General features: G+C 40.5%; 1 protein-coding gene across 1 annotated transcript in view; it reads left to right on the top strand.

Annotated features, from left to right (window-relative positions):
• The first annotated feature begins 399 nt into the window (after positions 1–399).
• Kctd8 (potassium channel tetramerization domain containing 8) overlaps positions 400–16,663 on the top strand; it is a 236,070-nt gene continuing 219,806 nt past the window's right edge. Inside the window, exon 1 of the mRNA XM_032916054.1 lies at positions 400–1,852. Coding sequence (XP_032771945.1) covers positions 883–1,852 — 970 coding nt within the window. The 5' untranslated portion in view covers positions 400–882. The remainder of the gene's footprint in view (positions 1,853–16,663) is intronic.

Genomic DNA, 16,663 nt, shown 5'->3' with positions numbered 1-16,663 from the left:
ACATGAGGTAGAACCATGCCATTTGATTCCCAAGGGGAATTTGCCCTTCATTTAAAAGCCACTAATTGGGACTCAACTCTGCCTAGGTCTCAACCCTTTAACAAACACAGTCCAAACGCCAGTATCTGTAACATTGAGAGTTGAGAATAAGGATTATAGGTCCTCCTCTTGAAGAGAGTAAAACTAGTTTTGTTATGGAGAACTTCGAGGAGAAAGATAAGACTAGGGGGGGGGTTGGGGAGAGAGAAAAATAAAAGAGATTCGGATGCCATGAAGAGAGTCATTGTCCGCTGTTGCTAGATTCTTTTTGTTGTCTTCTCCTGCTTTGCTTCCTTCTGTCTCTCTCCTTTTGCCTCTGCCCTCATCCCGGCTCCGTAGCTCTGGAGCCGCCAACCCAGCCCCAGAGCCTATCCCTTTAAATGACAGCTGTGGCTCCAGTCCCAGTTCGGAGCTTGACGTCAGTGCCACCTCCCGGGCTGCGAGTAGTTAGCGCCGGCGCCAGCGCTCCCGGCTGAGGCGCGCTGGCTCGCTAGCAGCCGGGGGTGAGTTTTCTTCGCTCGGGCCCCGCCTCCTGCCCTCCCCTCCCCGAGCCGCGCGCAGCCCCCGAACCTCTCCAAGTCTTTTGCACACTTGCAGTCGGTCGCCCCAAAGGAGCAGCCGAGCTCGCGGAGCTCCATTCCTGAGAGTCTCTCCCCGATGGAGCTCGGGCGACTCCGACGCCGCTGCTGCCCGGAACCCTGAGCAGCGCCGGGTGCCTGGAGGACCGCGCCGGTCAGCCAGAGAGTGCCGGGTGATCGAGCGCACGCCGAGGACCCGAGACCTCGAGGCTCTGGGAAGCGCGCTGTGCGGCTCGCCCGGGTCACCTGGCCGGTGGCGGGGACCATGGCTCTGAAGGACACGGGTAGCGGCGGCAGCACCATCCTCCCGATCAGCGAGATGGTGTCCGCGTCCAGCTCTCCAGGCGCTCCGCTGGCCGCCGCCCCGGGGCCCTGCGCCCCGTCTCCCTTCCCGGAGGTAGTAGAACTGAATGTTGGCGGCCAGGTTTATGTGACCAAGCATTCGACGTTGCTCAGCGTCCCGGACAGCACTCTGGCCAGCATGTTCTCTCCCTCTAGTCCCCGGGGCGGCGCTCGGCGCCGGGGCGACTTGCCCAGGGACAGCCGCGCGCGCTTCTTCATCGACCGCGACGGCTTCCTCTTTAGGTACGTGCTGGATTACCTGCGCGACAAGCAGCTGGCGCTGCCCGAGCACTTCCCCGAGAAGGAGAGGCTCCTGCGCGAGGCAGAGTTCTTCCAGCTTACTGACCTGGTCAAGCTGCTGTCGCCCAAGGTCACCAAGCAGAACTCGCTCAACGACGAGGGCTGCCAGAGCGACCTGGAGGACAACCTTTCCCAGGGCAGCAGCGACGCACTGCTGCTGCGCGGGGCGGCGGCCGGCGCGCCCTCGAGTTCTGGGGCACACGGTGTCAGTGGCGTTGTCAGTGGCGGCAGCGCTCCGGACAAGCGCTCTGGGTTCCTCACGCTGGGCTACCGTGGCTCCTACACCACAGTGCGAGACAACCAGGCAGATGCCAAGTTTAGGCGTGTGGCGCGCATCATGGTGTGCGGGCGCATAGCCTTGGCCAAGGAGGTCTTTGGGGACACTCTTAATGAGAGTCGCGACCCTGACCGTCAGCCCGAGAAGTACACATCCCGCTTCTACCTCAAGTTCACCTACTTGGAGCAGGCATTCGATCGGCTCTCTGAGGCTGGCTTCCACATGGTGGCGTGCAACTCCTCTGGCACTGCCGCCTTTGTCAACCAGTACCGAGACGACAAGATCTGGAGCAGTTATACTGAATACATCTTCTTCCGTAAGTTAGCAACCTACCTACCTATGTATGCACCTCACACTCTTTCTCTGCCGTCGCAGACTTGAGGCAGAAGTCCCGCTATGGCCTGGAAGGGATGTCCCCTGCATGAGTGGCCTGGCAAGGAGCCTGCAAATCTGTACCAGTTCTTCTGTCAGCATCCCTGGAGCGGAGCAGAGTATGCTTCCCCTCCTCCCCCTTTCCTGGATTCAGGCTCTCTTCTTGAACTTATTGATTTCTGCCCTCTTGCCCCGCCTAGCTCCAGGATGCTCTAGAAACCCTCCACTGCATAGGATTAAAAGGAGACAGTGGTGTGTGTGTGTGTGTGTGTGTGTGTGTGTGTGTGTGTGTGTGTGTGTGTGTGTCCGCGCGCATGACTATAGAACCTCCTTCTCTTGTCTGATGTGAGTTTAGGGGGTCAGTTTATTTGAGCATTTCTTTAAAGGGCTAAGAGGAATGCAGACAGCGCCAAGAACGCCAGGATTAGCTCCTGTGCGGTCCCGCGAAAGAGCTCCAGTTGCATGCGGTTTTGCATGGAAGCTACTCATGAAATGGTGACTGTGCTTCTACAATACCTCCTCCTGGGAGCTGGCACATGAGGAATGCTGCTGTAGAACGAACCCCATTAATTAGGAACATACAGGTTTTCCTCTGTCATTTGCCCCCTATGTAATTGCCTACTGTTTTGGATAGGAGTCAGAGAGGAGAATTGAGATTTGGCTTCAGAGTGCAGCTCTCAGGATTGAAGAGTATAAAACCTCTCCTCTCTCTCTCTCTCTCTCTCTCTCTCTCTCTCTCTCTCTCTCTCTCTCTCTCTCTCTCTCTCTCTCTCTCTCTCTGTGTGTGTGTGTGTGTGTGTTTGGCGAAAAGAGGTAGAGTATTGAATCAACATGAGTTCCAAACCTCTCTCTCTCTCTCTCTCTCTCTCTCTCTCTCTCTCTCTCTCTCTCTCTCTCTCTCTCTCTCTGTGTGTGTGTGTGTGTGTGTGTGTGTGTGTGTGTGTGTGTGTGTGTGTGTGTGTGTGTGTGTGTTTGAAAGAGGTAGAGTATTGAATCAACATGAGTTCCAAACCTCAACTAAACACAGTTTTAATATGCAGGGTTTGTAGGTATATGTTGAATGGAGCGAAGATTCCAAGTAAAACTCAGGTAGGGATGGTGGCAGAGAAATTATTTGGTTCACACCTTCATTTGGCAAGATACAAAAAGCTTTAAAACCGTGTGTGTGTGTGTGTGTGTGTGTGTGTGTGTGTGTGTGTGTGTGTGTGTGTGTGTGTATTCAGCAGGGTGGGGACAGCACTAAAAGCCTCTAATGAAAGTGGCCTGGCTCTCATTGTGTTTGCCTTACTAAGTAGTTCTCAATTGCAAAGCAAAAATGATTAATTTTCTACACTTGAGCAGAGAGCGGGGACGAGGACTCTCCTTCTGCAGGTGCAGGGTTGATTGGCATACAATTCAGTGTATGTTTTTGGTAACCTTGGAGGCAGGGTGAGTGGCAACACTTATCTGAAAGTTAGATGACATTTTGAGACAATGTTGGAGTTTCCTGAGGAAGTTTCTACAGCAGAGGAGCAAACGCATATCCACCGAAGATACATAAAGTCTAACCCATTTACTTATATATCTTTTATGAAGATCTTCCCACCTGGTCCATGCTGGCCTTCAGTTCTCAATCCTCCTGCATCTTCCTTCCAAATGCTGTCATCCCGGGACTGATGCCACAGGCCTGGCTCAATGTTCTGTTCATACGAACAACTCTTTGTTACACAATTTAAAAAGAGCAGTATTTATTTGGGAAAGCACAAAAAGGAAGTTAATAGTTTTTTTGTGGAAAAGTAGCATCTCTTTCATCGACATTAAGCAATTAAAATATTTACAGTGAAATAAGGTCCTCCTTATCATAGAGATACTTATCAGGGTTTTGAATACATTAAGGCTCTAAGTCAATTCGTCCAGGATATATTTCTAACCATTTCAGAATATGATGTGAATTGAGCATTTAATTTCACATGGTCAGTATTCTTTTGTGGGTTTGTCTTTTTCTTATTTTGTTATTGTTTTTGTTTTTCTTACAGAAGATATAAACATGAGTGCAGCCCATGATTTTGTTTTTTAATTGCAGGGTCAAAGCACTGACTAGACTGACGGAGGTCGGTTTTCAGGAACACACACACACACACACACACACACACACACACACACACACACACACACACGGTTTTAAAGGTTTTTGTACCTTGCAAAAATGCAAATGCAAGCCAAATAATTTCTCTGCCTCCATCCTTACCTGAGTTTTACTTTGACCACCTTGGAAGTTTAGCCCCTTTCAATACATATGTACAAACCCCTGCATATTAAGACTGTCTAGTTGAGATTTTTAAACCAAGTTGACTCAACACTCTGCCCTTTACTGTTAAGTAGTTCAGGATGGTGACTCTTGACTCATTGTTACAGAGACTCTAGACGTTTACCAGAGTGTCTGGCTAAGGGTAAGTGCTGTTTACATGGAGTTGCGTTTCTTAATTTCTTAATTTCAGTCTTTCTTTCTTTCTTTCTTCCTTTCTTTCTTTCTTTCTTTCTTTCTTTCTTTCTTTCTTTCTTTCTTTCTTTCTTTCTTTCTTGTTTTGTCCCCTTAGAAAGGAGGAGGAAGAAAAAAAACATGTTCATTACCAAAAGAAAATACAGTCTGTAAATTAAGGTAAAACAATGCCACACAATAGTAACTTGAAACTAGAAATTGTTAATTTGAAAATCGCCTGAAATTTAGTGTCTGTTGGATATTTTGAAGATGTGACATTAAATAAAAATTATGTTTTCATATTATAAAAGCCACCACTTCTTCAGTGTTCCCATTCCTAATGAGCTCTGCAATTTTCTCCTAACAACCTTGAAGTTAGAATTCTTAATGGATTATCCTAATTTAGAGGAAAAACTACAAAATATAATATTAAAGTTTGTACTTTGGAAGTCATGATCCATCCACTGTTTCACCAAATATGTTCATCATATTTCTGGGTATAAAATTTATTTTTAATAGTGTGTTTTGCACTGTTGTGTTCTATTTGTACAGATTATTTTGAATTGAATCCCTTTTTACTATTTGCAAGTAAACATACATTATAATGTTATTTTTCTTATTTTCATTCTGTTCAGTTTTGGCAATGCCAGAATGATTATCTATCTCTATCTATATATCTATCTATCTACCTATCTATCTATGTATCTATCCATCCATTCATTCATCCATCCACCCATCCACCCACCTACCTACCTACCTATATATTATTTATTTTTGACAGGTACCTATTGGAAATGCTTATCAATGATAGTCATAAGATCCAAATTATTGGATGACCTGATTTCTGCTCAGATTTTCTGATGCAGAAAAGAGCAACCTCACATATTTATATTTATTTACATTTTAGCACAAATCTTCCATCAGTGCATAACATACATTTATTTAATGTCACGTGTCAGGCATTTTAATAGTGTTTTGAATTTAAGTTGCCTATGGACATAGTGGGTTGATACTCCTTTAGAAGTAATAAAACAGTAGTTAGACACAGGACCGTGGGTGTGAGTGCTCACTGTCTATCCTAAATGTCTGAAGAGTGGGAAAAGGGGATAAATGATTCAGTAATCCTGGATATTGCTAATTAGTAAATGTGTGTGCTGCGCCAGATCATTTACTTGTTCGTGTTTTAGCTTCTTCATCTGCATCCTGTGTTTTGGTATACTTCCAACTTCATGGAAGTGGAGAGACCATGTGAAGTACTTGCCTCAGAATTGGACTCAACAAACAACAGTTGCTACTAGTGTATCGTCCATTATTCTTTTATCATTAAGTTTTTATTTTTTATAGAAAGTATAGTCAATCACATGGATTATTAGAAAATTAATTTGAAGAACAGTGCATCGAATTTTTGTAAGTTTACAGTAAGTATTTAAACACTAGTCTCTGGGCTGAGGTTGCCTAGTGGTTAAGGGCACTGGCTGTTCTTCCAGAGAACTCCAATTCCAGGGCATCTGACAGTCTCTCCTAGACATGTATGGAGACAAAACACCAATGTACATGAAATAAAAATACATAAATAATAAAGTACTGCTTTCCTGGAACTTGATTATTTCAGATCAAGTCACCTAGATGTTCTCATATTTTAGTAGTTTGTTTGGATCAAATCTATTACCACTAACTTCCCATGCAGGGTGAAGAAGTGTTTTAATACTTCTCGTGGGACTTGAAACCTCAGGATATTTCTCTTATAAATGCCAACCTTGTATTTAAGATAATGAGTTCAGATCCTCATGACTATGGACAAGCTATTGGACATTAAATACCAGCATGGTTGGGTTAAAAAAACAATTTTACCTGTTCTCATTCTTAACTCATTGTTTGCAAAGAGTTTTAAATATAAGACAACAAGTACCATTGTGATTAAATTTCTTATTACTCCTCATACACTGAAGATGGGATTGACCTTTCTTGGGAAATCAGAATGGTTTACTGGGTTTTCTATTCTGTTTTGTTTTGTCCTGTTTTGCTTTTTAAAAAAAAGCCACTAGACAAAAGGCATTCTGTGCTGTACTGAATGTCTGTAGACATATGTATGGTTGAATGTGCTAAATAGATCAGTGCTTCAAACTAGCATATATTTTCCTTTATTCCTCACAGTGAGGATAGCGTACACATTTTTTTTCTGTAATGATACTTCAAGTATTGAACTCCCTATGTTGCTTGAGCCGTAAGTGTGATACGTACGGTAGTTCTGACAGCAGAGCAGAGAGAAAGTGAAAAATCACTGGAATGCGAAAGGTTGGGAAGCTGTGTGGTGTGATCCTAGCTAATGTCCAAGGGAAGCTGTGTGGTGTGATCCTGGCTGGTGTGCAAGGGAAACTGTGTGGAGTTATCCTGGATGGTGCGGAAGTGCTTTGGAGTCTTACTAATGGCTTAGTTTCCACCCCAAAGTAATCTTCTTCATGGTACGAAGATTTTACTACCAGTTTTGCTTTTTCCTGACATATTAGGGGGAAAGTTGACTCTTCCCAAACAGAATGTGTAGTAAAAGGAAGCCTTACTACACTTGAATATGTGGATGTGTATACACAGTCTTTCCTATAATATTCCTTGTGATGAACATCTGCTTCAGTTAAAACACTGGTGTAGAGCAGCCAGCTAATACCCAAGGTTATCTCTGTACTAGAAACACTTAAAACATTCAATTAAAAACACATAGTTCAATGGCAGTTGGGTTCTCAGAACTTTAGTGAAAAAAAAATAGATGTGGTTTACACCAAACTATTAACATGTATGAGGGTAATAATGTTTTGCCTGTAAAAATTTTCCTTAAAATTTAACAAATACACATTTTGTGGCTTTTATTAAGGATATATATTAACAGCTTCAAATTAGGCTTAGCAGTGGATTTATATATAGAAATAATTTTGAGACCTCCTTTTAAGGTACTTCATAGTATTTGTTCTACATAGCAAGCAGAAGCCTACAAGGCATGCTCATAGCTCCTTGATTCCAGTGCTTTGAGAGGTGGTAATTGAATACATACATATGCGTATATATATATATATATATATATATATATATATATATACATGTGTGTGTGTTTGTGTGTGTGTGCATATGTATAATTTTCTTAAAATTAAAATAAATTATATTCCTGTCTTTAACACTGTGAGGGGGCACTAACACCAAGATTTCTCAACCAGTAATATTTACCTTTTGACAAATTACATATTTAAATAGTGACCAATTTAGAAATTCCTTTTTATCTCTGTAAATAGAACATACTTTCTTAGAAAGTGATAGAATGAATTACCAGTTAACTATGTAGCTGCTTCAAGTTGCAAATACTGGTTACTCCCTTGAAATTATGTATTTTATATAATTAGATTTAAAAATGCATCAAATGTACGTTGGGTATCGAGACGGGCTTTTGGTAGTTTTGAAATCTAAAAAATAGAGTTGACTATAATAATCTGAAATACTTGGAAAACAGAGTATCAGATTAACCTTAACAGGGGATTTAAATACAGATATAATTTTTGAGACCTCCTTTTAAGGAATCTCATGTTTTTTTTGCTCCACAAGCAGAAGCCTACAAGCCCTGCCTACAGCTCCTCGAATCCAGGGCTGTCCTACAGTAAGAGGCAGCTACTTTCAAAGGCAGTCGAAACTTCAGTAAAGATTAGATGAGTTTTATTTCTAGAATTTTAGTCACTTTCACTGAGAATGCTCCAGGTGCTTACCTGAGAAGAAGATAATTGGTGTCCCATTCTCACCCACTACACAGTTCTCGCTAGTTTCTGCTTGATGTGAAAAAGAAAAAAAAAAAAAAACAAACTTTGCTTTTTACCCATTTTCCCATTTAGTTTTAGACAGAGTCTGTACTATGTAACACAAGCTGTCCTGGGACCCTCTATGTAGCCCAGGCTACTCCAACTTAGAGTAGTCTTCCCACTGTTCTATCTCTATAGTATTGGTGTGGTGGACATGAGCCACCACAGCCAACTCGTAGTTTTTCTCCCCTTCTCTCCTTTCTCCCTCCCCCTCCCTTGTCCCTTCTTCCTTCCCACTTTCCTTCTACTTTCCCTTCTTCTTTCACCTTTCCCTTACCCCCTCCCTCCCATCTTTTTTCAAAGATTCACACAGAAGAGACAATTTCTATCCATGAGTTAAAGCTGTAGACCCTGTGCAAATTTCTAGCACTGTACAAATATATCGTTTGCATTTCAACAATAAAAACCATGAAATATTCTGTACTGATCTGTATTACTTGCCAATATATTTCCTACTCATTGGCTTCTTACCATACCTCTAGTCTCATAGTTAGGAACCATGGAGGAAATCCTTATTATACCTGGAGTGTCTTCACTTCTCTCTCCTTTCACTGTGCAGTAATTGTAGATCCAACATTGATTTTCTTGTGTGTGCACTCATCTCTTCTTAGGTTGGTTTTCCCTAACAGTTTTCCTTCGTACTTGTGAGTTTTTATTGTTACAGGTTTGTGTTCTTAATCCTCAGCATTATGGACAACAGCAGTGTTTAAGGATTTAATAAATGTCCAGTGTCTGAATGACTGCGTAGATTAGAGAACCGACGAGAGATGTTAGAGATTCCATTAAGATAGTCACCAAGTTTGGGATTTAGTTTCCTTTCAGTTTAAAGTACACTCACTGAGCATCTCACAAGATATATCTGTCTACACACACACATTTGGACAAGACAAAAACCTTGCCTTTAAAATGATCATATAAAACTTTACGTTGGTGTGAATTGTGTTACAGTGGTGATACCTGGTATTATTATCAAGGGGCAGTGATAATTTCATGAGTACTGTGATGTACTATGATTACATAGAACTATAAAGAACGAAAGTAAATAAAATATTCACTGAGGACAGACCAAAAGGATCTTGTGTGTTAAACTGTTAGAATTGTAAACACAAGGGTGTTAGCTATGATTCTATTACCGCAGTAGAAAGCACAACCAAGCTAACCTCTAGAAGGAAGGGTTTCTTCTCTTGTTCATGGTTCTGCAAGGATAGAAAGATGTCACTGCCAGAAAGCCTGTCACCAAGCAGCTGGCCTGGCTCCTGGTCAGAGCTGAGGGCTTACATCTTGACCCTCAAGGAGGAAGCAGTGACTGAACTGGCACCACCCTGTGGCTTTTAAGCCTCAAAGGCTGACCAAGTGGCTTACTTCTTCCAGTGCGGTCACAACTCCAAATCTGTCCTATTGGCCCCCCGACTGGGCACCAAGCGCTGAAGCACCTGAACTTACGGTGGGCGTTATCATCCAAAGACCACACAGGGATGCACATGCTTCTGTATATACAAACGTTTGTGAACAAAAGCATAAGGAGTGGAATATTAGTTTTGGTGCAAGGTTAGAAAGCATGTGTTGCTCTTGCAGAGAACATCAGACCCAGCACCTATATGATGGCTTATAGCAATCTGAACTTCATTTGTAGATGATTCAGTGACCTTTTAGCTTCCACAGGCACCTGGCACCGCATATAACATAAACACACACACATTTTTTTTTTTCAATTTGCCGAGCTGTGACTGTTTATTAACCGACAAGATTATAAAAAAAGGCAACCTTCCTTTTCTTCTCTGGTACAGCTCCATGGTTCCAGCCAGAAAAAGAGAGGAAGCAAACACACATACATTTGTGCTAAGCACTAACACAATAAAATAAATTACTAAAAAATTTAGTTTTGGTATAAATTATAATCAGAAAATATGTATCTATATTTATCCTACTTATGAATGCATGAAGCTAAACAGCACTACACGCCAGTGAACTCAGGTTTAAAAGGCACTTATCAGGTACTATTGTTTAGTGATAAATATAACATCATCAATTCTGCCCATACCTATTGACTTTGTTTTGGAAGAGTTAACAACAAGAAATAAATGACAATAATTCTACTCATTCTGAGGCCTCTGATAGGATGCTCAATCATTTTATGCTAAGTCACTAGTTAACACTTTGTCAGTACTTTACTAGCATGATATTCCTAACACATTGTAACTGTTTATCCAATGATGGGTTCTTCTATGAAAAAACAAAGAAATAAGACACAAAAGATACAAGAAATATAATGTTGATTCAGAAACCAGAACAGTATGGGATTTTACCACTTACTCGTGTCACTTCAACATTTTCACTGTTTATAGTAACAAACTTTGACTATGGTATTTATATCACATTGCTTTGACACCCATTGATAATTGCATATTTTATAATTCACAGGACAAGATAATCAGTCAGAAGCAATTCTGGAAACTGTTGGCCATTAGAAGTAAATAATTAACACCATGAGTGATTTAATATTTCATAGGTTCTCTGAAATCTACTGGCTCTGGTTTTTGGATATTGGAAAAACAATTTATTTTCCTTCCTGAAGGGAATGTGAGGGGAACAGAAATATCTACTTTATAGGTTTGTTATAACGGCTAAAAGAAGTAATCTATATAAAACACATAATCATATTACACATAAACAAAATGCTCAATAAGTATTAACTATAGCCCAAATACATAGTCATTCTCTTGCATCAGAAAAGTGTTCAATAACATAATTGTTTTTGAAGAAGATGGAAAGCAATTGTTACACAAAACAGCCTAGGATGGTTCTGTTATCATGAATGAGTTTTATTTTTAAACTATTTACCTACTATTTACAATATGATTTTAGTGTATCGCTAAGACAACTTTATCCTAGTTGACTATTGAGCCTGAGAAAAATGCATTCTTGCATGTTTACTTGCTGGAATTGGTCAATTTTGATATAGTTATTAAAAGCACTAGTTTGAGTGGAGAGACAGCTCAGCCTTTAAAGGCTGTGGCTCACAAAGAAATATAAGAAACCCGGTTTTCAAGAAAATTGCCTCAACCTATGAAGTGTATTCAAGTGAAGCACATCTTCCACGAGTTCCTTTATTTACGTTTTTGTTGGACGTTTTCCGCTTCAGTTGTCAACAGTTTTATGCAAGAGACACTTGGACTCAAACGCTGCCCAGGGTTCGGGCATTTGGCCAAAATTTAAGACAGCATTTTAGTTCAAGTCCACATATTTCCAATTCTAGGAGAGTGGTTAGCTGTGAGCTCAATCAGGTCCTATTGAAACTCTAACACACTCTGAATATATGCCTTCTGGTTGCTGAAATCCAGGTATTTGAAGAAAGCAAGAAAAAGTTGGCAGTCTTTCAGGGCAATTCTCTAAGTCTACGACCTCGTTTCTTCCAGTTGGTGGAGGTTGCAGATAGCACTTTGCTTTGCAGGTGGAGGATAAAGATTCAGGAATTCAATTCCACAGCAACATCCATTTTTGATAACAGAGTGGCTTCCATGGCAACTGTACAGTGAATGGTGGAGGATAATCACATGCGGTTGTGAATTATTGGTGTCATCTCTATATCAGCTTGGGAGTGGAAGAGTCTTTCATGTCGATTCTAATTTGTAATAAAAGGAAAAAGTAACAGAATCTTTGGATTTATAATGTTAATTTTTTATCAGTATACAGATGTCTGATGTGTTCCTTTATTTTTATATATTTCAGTTCTTAGAGCAAACAATAGTAGGAATGGATCTTGTTTTTCTTTTCCTTACCCATATAGACTGTTGAAAATAATTTATGCCAGGTAATTTGCATTGAAAAATGATAGGGTGTGTCTTCCTCTTTTGATAGATCCAACTGTCATTTCTTAAAGAAAATGGGTAGAATATTTTATTATCACCAAAACATTTTTGAAGTATTATAGGCTTTCATGAACTAACTCATTTAATGGCTTGAAGATTTAGAATGTAAAAATTATAAAACTAGGAGAATTTAAGGAAACTGGTTTTAAGCTAATGAATCTTACCTAATGTTTAGTCCTCTTATTCCACTAAGGCATTCATCACCAGCATTATATTATTACAGATGCTGAAAGAATAATAGTAACTATAAGTGAAGAGATATCCTACCCTTTATAAAAAGGCCCTGACATATGGGTTTGTATCACTTGCCTGTCTTATCTTTAGGGTGCCTGCCATGTGCCTGACACACTGACTATTTTAGTTTCTTCTGTATTGTGGTGACAGATCACCATAACCCAGGCAACTTATAAAAGAAAACATTTGAGTGGACTCACAGTTCTAAAGGGTTAGGCAAGCAGGTATGCAAGGCACTGGCACACTAACTGAGAGTTTAAATCCTTCCTTAGCACAGAGGAGGAAGAGGAGGAGGAGAAAGAGGAGGAGGAGTAAGAGGAGGAGGAGGAGGAGGAGCAGGAGGAGGAGGAGGAGGAGGGGGAAGGAGTGAAAGATAGAGATAGATGGAGAGAGTTAGTTTTAAAATCTCAAAGTCTCTTCCCAGTGACACATCTCCCACAAGGCCACACTTCCTAGTCCTTTCCAAACAGTTCAAGTAACTGAGAACCAAGTATTCATATATGAACCCATGAAGTTCACTGTAATTCAAACCATCCCAATGAATAACCACGCATTTAACAAACAGGATGGTATGTTTGAAGATTTAGATCCTGGCTGAAGACTGAGTTTATCATTTATTAATTTTTGGACACAAGATTGTATGTGTCCGTGTGTGTGTGTGTGTGTGTGTGTGTGTGTGTGTGTGTGTGTGTGTGTGTGCTTATGTGTGTGTGTGTATGTGTGTCTAGCACACACACATATACATGTCTACATGTATGTGTGAATGCATGTTTTGGTCAAGTATCAAGGTAACTCATTGCATGTAGACCACTACAAGCACGCCTGTTGAAGAATGACTAAACAATGGTCAGTTTATGTTCTCACAACCAGCATACAAAAATTTAGAGAAAAATTAAGGATTTTTTCCCTAGTGATGGTCTTTCTGGTCTCTGAATTATATCTGAATTCCTAACTGAGAAACTTTACAATTCACAAAAGTAAAATCTATTAAAGAGTCCAGATTTTTGGCATCACTGTAGCTGACACTATTTCTTACTCAGAAACAAATTCTAATGTCAAATTAAGGTTTTTCCTAGTTATCTCGGACAAATACCTTATAATTAAGATGAAATTAGAATCAGCAGGGTATTACAGTTAGCCTTTCCCCTCCATTTCAATCAGTAAATCTGTTGAGTCACATTATCCTGCTTCATGAGAGGGGCCATAGGTCTTTGCCATCTAACAGAAGAAAACCTTGTTATAGTTATTAATGCTGTTGACAAGTGGATTCAAGAGTAAATATGCCTGAAAGCCTAGGATTAAAGTTTTCACAGCTTAGTATATCTGTTCCTTTTTCCCCTCCTGCTAGTTTGATGAAAATATCACTCTAATAGGTGCTACAGCCATTATGATGTTTAGTTTTTTCATGCTGTATGAGAATTTTCAGATTGTAAAATAAACAGTTCTTTCAAGCTGTCTGGATTATAGCTGCTGCTCCCAAGCTACATTTATTATTATAATACTTTGGTCCTTAACACTCATACTTGTGAAGCTTACTAATATTCAGAGTTTGCTAAACATAAAAAGAGAAAAGATTTACCTACCATTTCAGCACAGCCACTATACCCCTGGGACTAACAGAAACATTCTTTTGGCACACTGCATATGTTGTTTTATGGCTTGAACCATAGTTTCTCCAGAAGAGATGGCAGAGCCCTAATTGCGTGCTCTGCTTGTTCTGTACCTTGCCTTGTAGTTGCTTTGATAGGGCCCCAGGTGAAATGAGGTCACACTGATGGGCTCTCAGTTATCTTTGCTGTCATTAAAGGGGAAATTTGAATAGAGATTGAAGATGCTTATATAAACACAGGAAGAATGACGAAGGGAGAGATATCTGTCAGGCATTTACAAACCAGAAATGCCAATACTGATTGACAAGCACCAGAACTAGGAAAGAAGCAAGGGATGAATATTTCCTTATGGTTTCCAGGATGACCCAAAAATGCTAACAGTGCAGTTACAGACTTCAACATTGAGAACTGAGGATTTACATTATTTGATTTAATTATTATTATATTATTCAATTATAATTCAATTAAATCATTAATTTAAGAGGCTTTAGATCAACCTCAATAAATGACTACAGTGGTTTCAAGATGTTTATCTGATTAAAATCTTACCTAAAAAATCTAGAAAAAGTAATGTGTTTCAAATTTTCTATATTCAATGACCAGTTACATATAATAGATTCCATTCTAGGTGACTAAAGCTGGAAAGGATACTTTAGAGTAACATATTACACTCGTTGTGATACAGTACACTAGTTCGGAAGACTGTACATTTAAAATAGAGTTGTGTAGCAAGGGAATGCTTGTCAAAGATTCCGGAGTCCAGAGCCTCCTGGGCACCCGTTGTAACTACTCACACATCCTGTGCCTAATGCAAGTCGTTCAAGATAAGATCCTCAGTATAGTTCCTGGCTCCCACTCTGGCTCATCTCACAATGGTGTCAGGTTATGGAATTTGATTCATGTGCATAACCCTGGACACAAGAAAATATGTGAAGTAGATCTGTTAAGCCCAGACAATACCAGTGTAACCTCATGCTGCATGGTGTTCATTGTATGAGACGTTCTCAAGTCTACAAATATTTTCACCTTCTATACCATTTAGTCCTTATCGCTTCATTATATACAAACAATTATAACACACACACACACACACACACACACACACACACGTGGGTATGTGTGTCTATGTGAAATAACTATTCTCATATATTTCATAAAGATCTTCATTTTCAAATATATGCTTGAAAACATGAATGTACATTTAGTTTGTCTTTCTTACACTGGTAGTTTGTTTTTGTTTTCACTCACATTGAGTGCTTTAAAACACAATTTCTTCATTTTTCTGTACCCATCAAAGAGATTGTTTTAACTGGCGCATATTAGAGCATCATCTGTAGTTGGTCTGGGTCATGCATGATGACCCATGCATGATGATGGTCATTTGGGATCCTCTGGTTGTATGTCTGTGATGGGGTTGCCTGGCTTCTGGCTGTGTAGAGATGTCATTTGTCTAAAAGCTACTAGGGAGCTTTGTAAAGGGTGCACAAGCCCTCAGGAATCCAAGTAGTAGAAGCAGAAAACTGATTCTATTCAGTTGTTCTCTTACATTAAGAATGACTTGGCATGTACATGGTCATGTGTATGCACTCCCTCTACCCTCAAGACTAAATAATTCATTACATTAGTTGCTTTAATATTGCTCGGACAAAATACCACGACTAAGGTGACTTGTAGAAGGCGAGGGTAGGAGTGGGTGGGTGGGGTTGCTATTTGGCTCTTGTGGTTCCAGAGAGATGAGTTCCTCACCATTACAGAGGAGAAGCTTATGGCAGTAAGTGCCTGGCATAGTGGCAGAAAACAGCTCAGAACTCACATCCTTTAACTGCAAACCAGAAGCAGAGAGAGTCAACTTGAGATAGGGAGTCTTTAAACACTCAAGTCCACTTCCGGTGACACACTTCCTCCATCAAGGTGAATCTGAGTGGTCTCAAATAGTATCCTCTGGTGACCAAGTATTAAAATGCCAAGTGGAGGCATTGCCCTTTAAACTACCACATTCATAAAATAACACAAATAAGTAAAAATACATAAATAAATAGAACAAAAGCTCCAACAGCAGCAATATACCACCATTACATGTTCCTACTTCCAACCACGAACTGGACTGTCTTTATGCAATTACTTGCCCCAAGTTTCATCTGCTTGCTTTTATCTTCCTGCCAAGTTTAGCATGATATCATGTGAGGTGTCCAGTAGAACGGTCATCAGTGACTTCTGCTAACATGTCACATGTCTCCAATGCATTCATTAAGCATTGTCAAATAGTCTGGTTGACTTTAGTGACAGCATCTTCTATTCTGAGAATGGGCAAATGGAAACAGCAACACAGATCTACACAGTAAACACTGCTTTACAGACAGGACAAATGCTCTTTCCCGCATAACAGTGAATTTCTTGTTAAACCCGTGTCATAGTGCTTGACTCTTGCATCGAGTACCTCCTCCCCCCTTGTCTATTGCTTTATGTGATTCCTTTAGCTGTCTTTAGGGAAATTCTTTCCTGTTAACTGTCCTCTTCGGCAGTCACCTCCGAGGCACATTGGGCAGCATGGCCTCTTTAGAGCCACACAGATTTCACAGCTCACTTCATGTGTTTGTAGGTCATAGGCTTTTGAATTGCTTTAAGGGATAAAAAGCCCTTGCTGTTCAAAGCCAGTCTTTCACTTTCCTTTGCAAAACATTAATTCCTGAAAGCACTTGGAGCTCTCCTGGACAGTTTTGAGAGCAAATTAGCCAGAAGCATCTTAATGAT

This window comes from Rattus rattus, chromosome 11 (assembly GCF_011064425.1).
Source record: "Rattus rattus isolate New Zealand chromosome 11, Rrattus_CSIRO_v1, whole genome shotgun sequence".
NCBI classification, from domain to species: Eukaryota; Metazoa; Chordata; class Mammalia; order Rodentia; family Muridae; genus Rattus; species Rattus rattus.
This window is presented reverse-complemented; position numbering and strand designations above follow the sequence as displayed.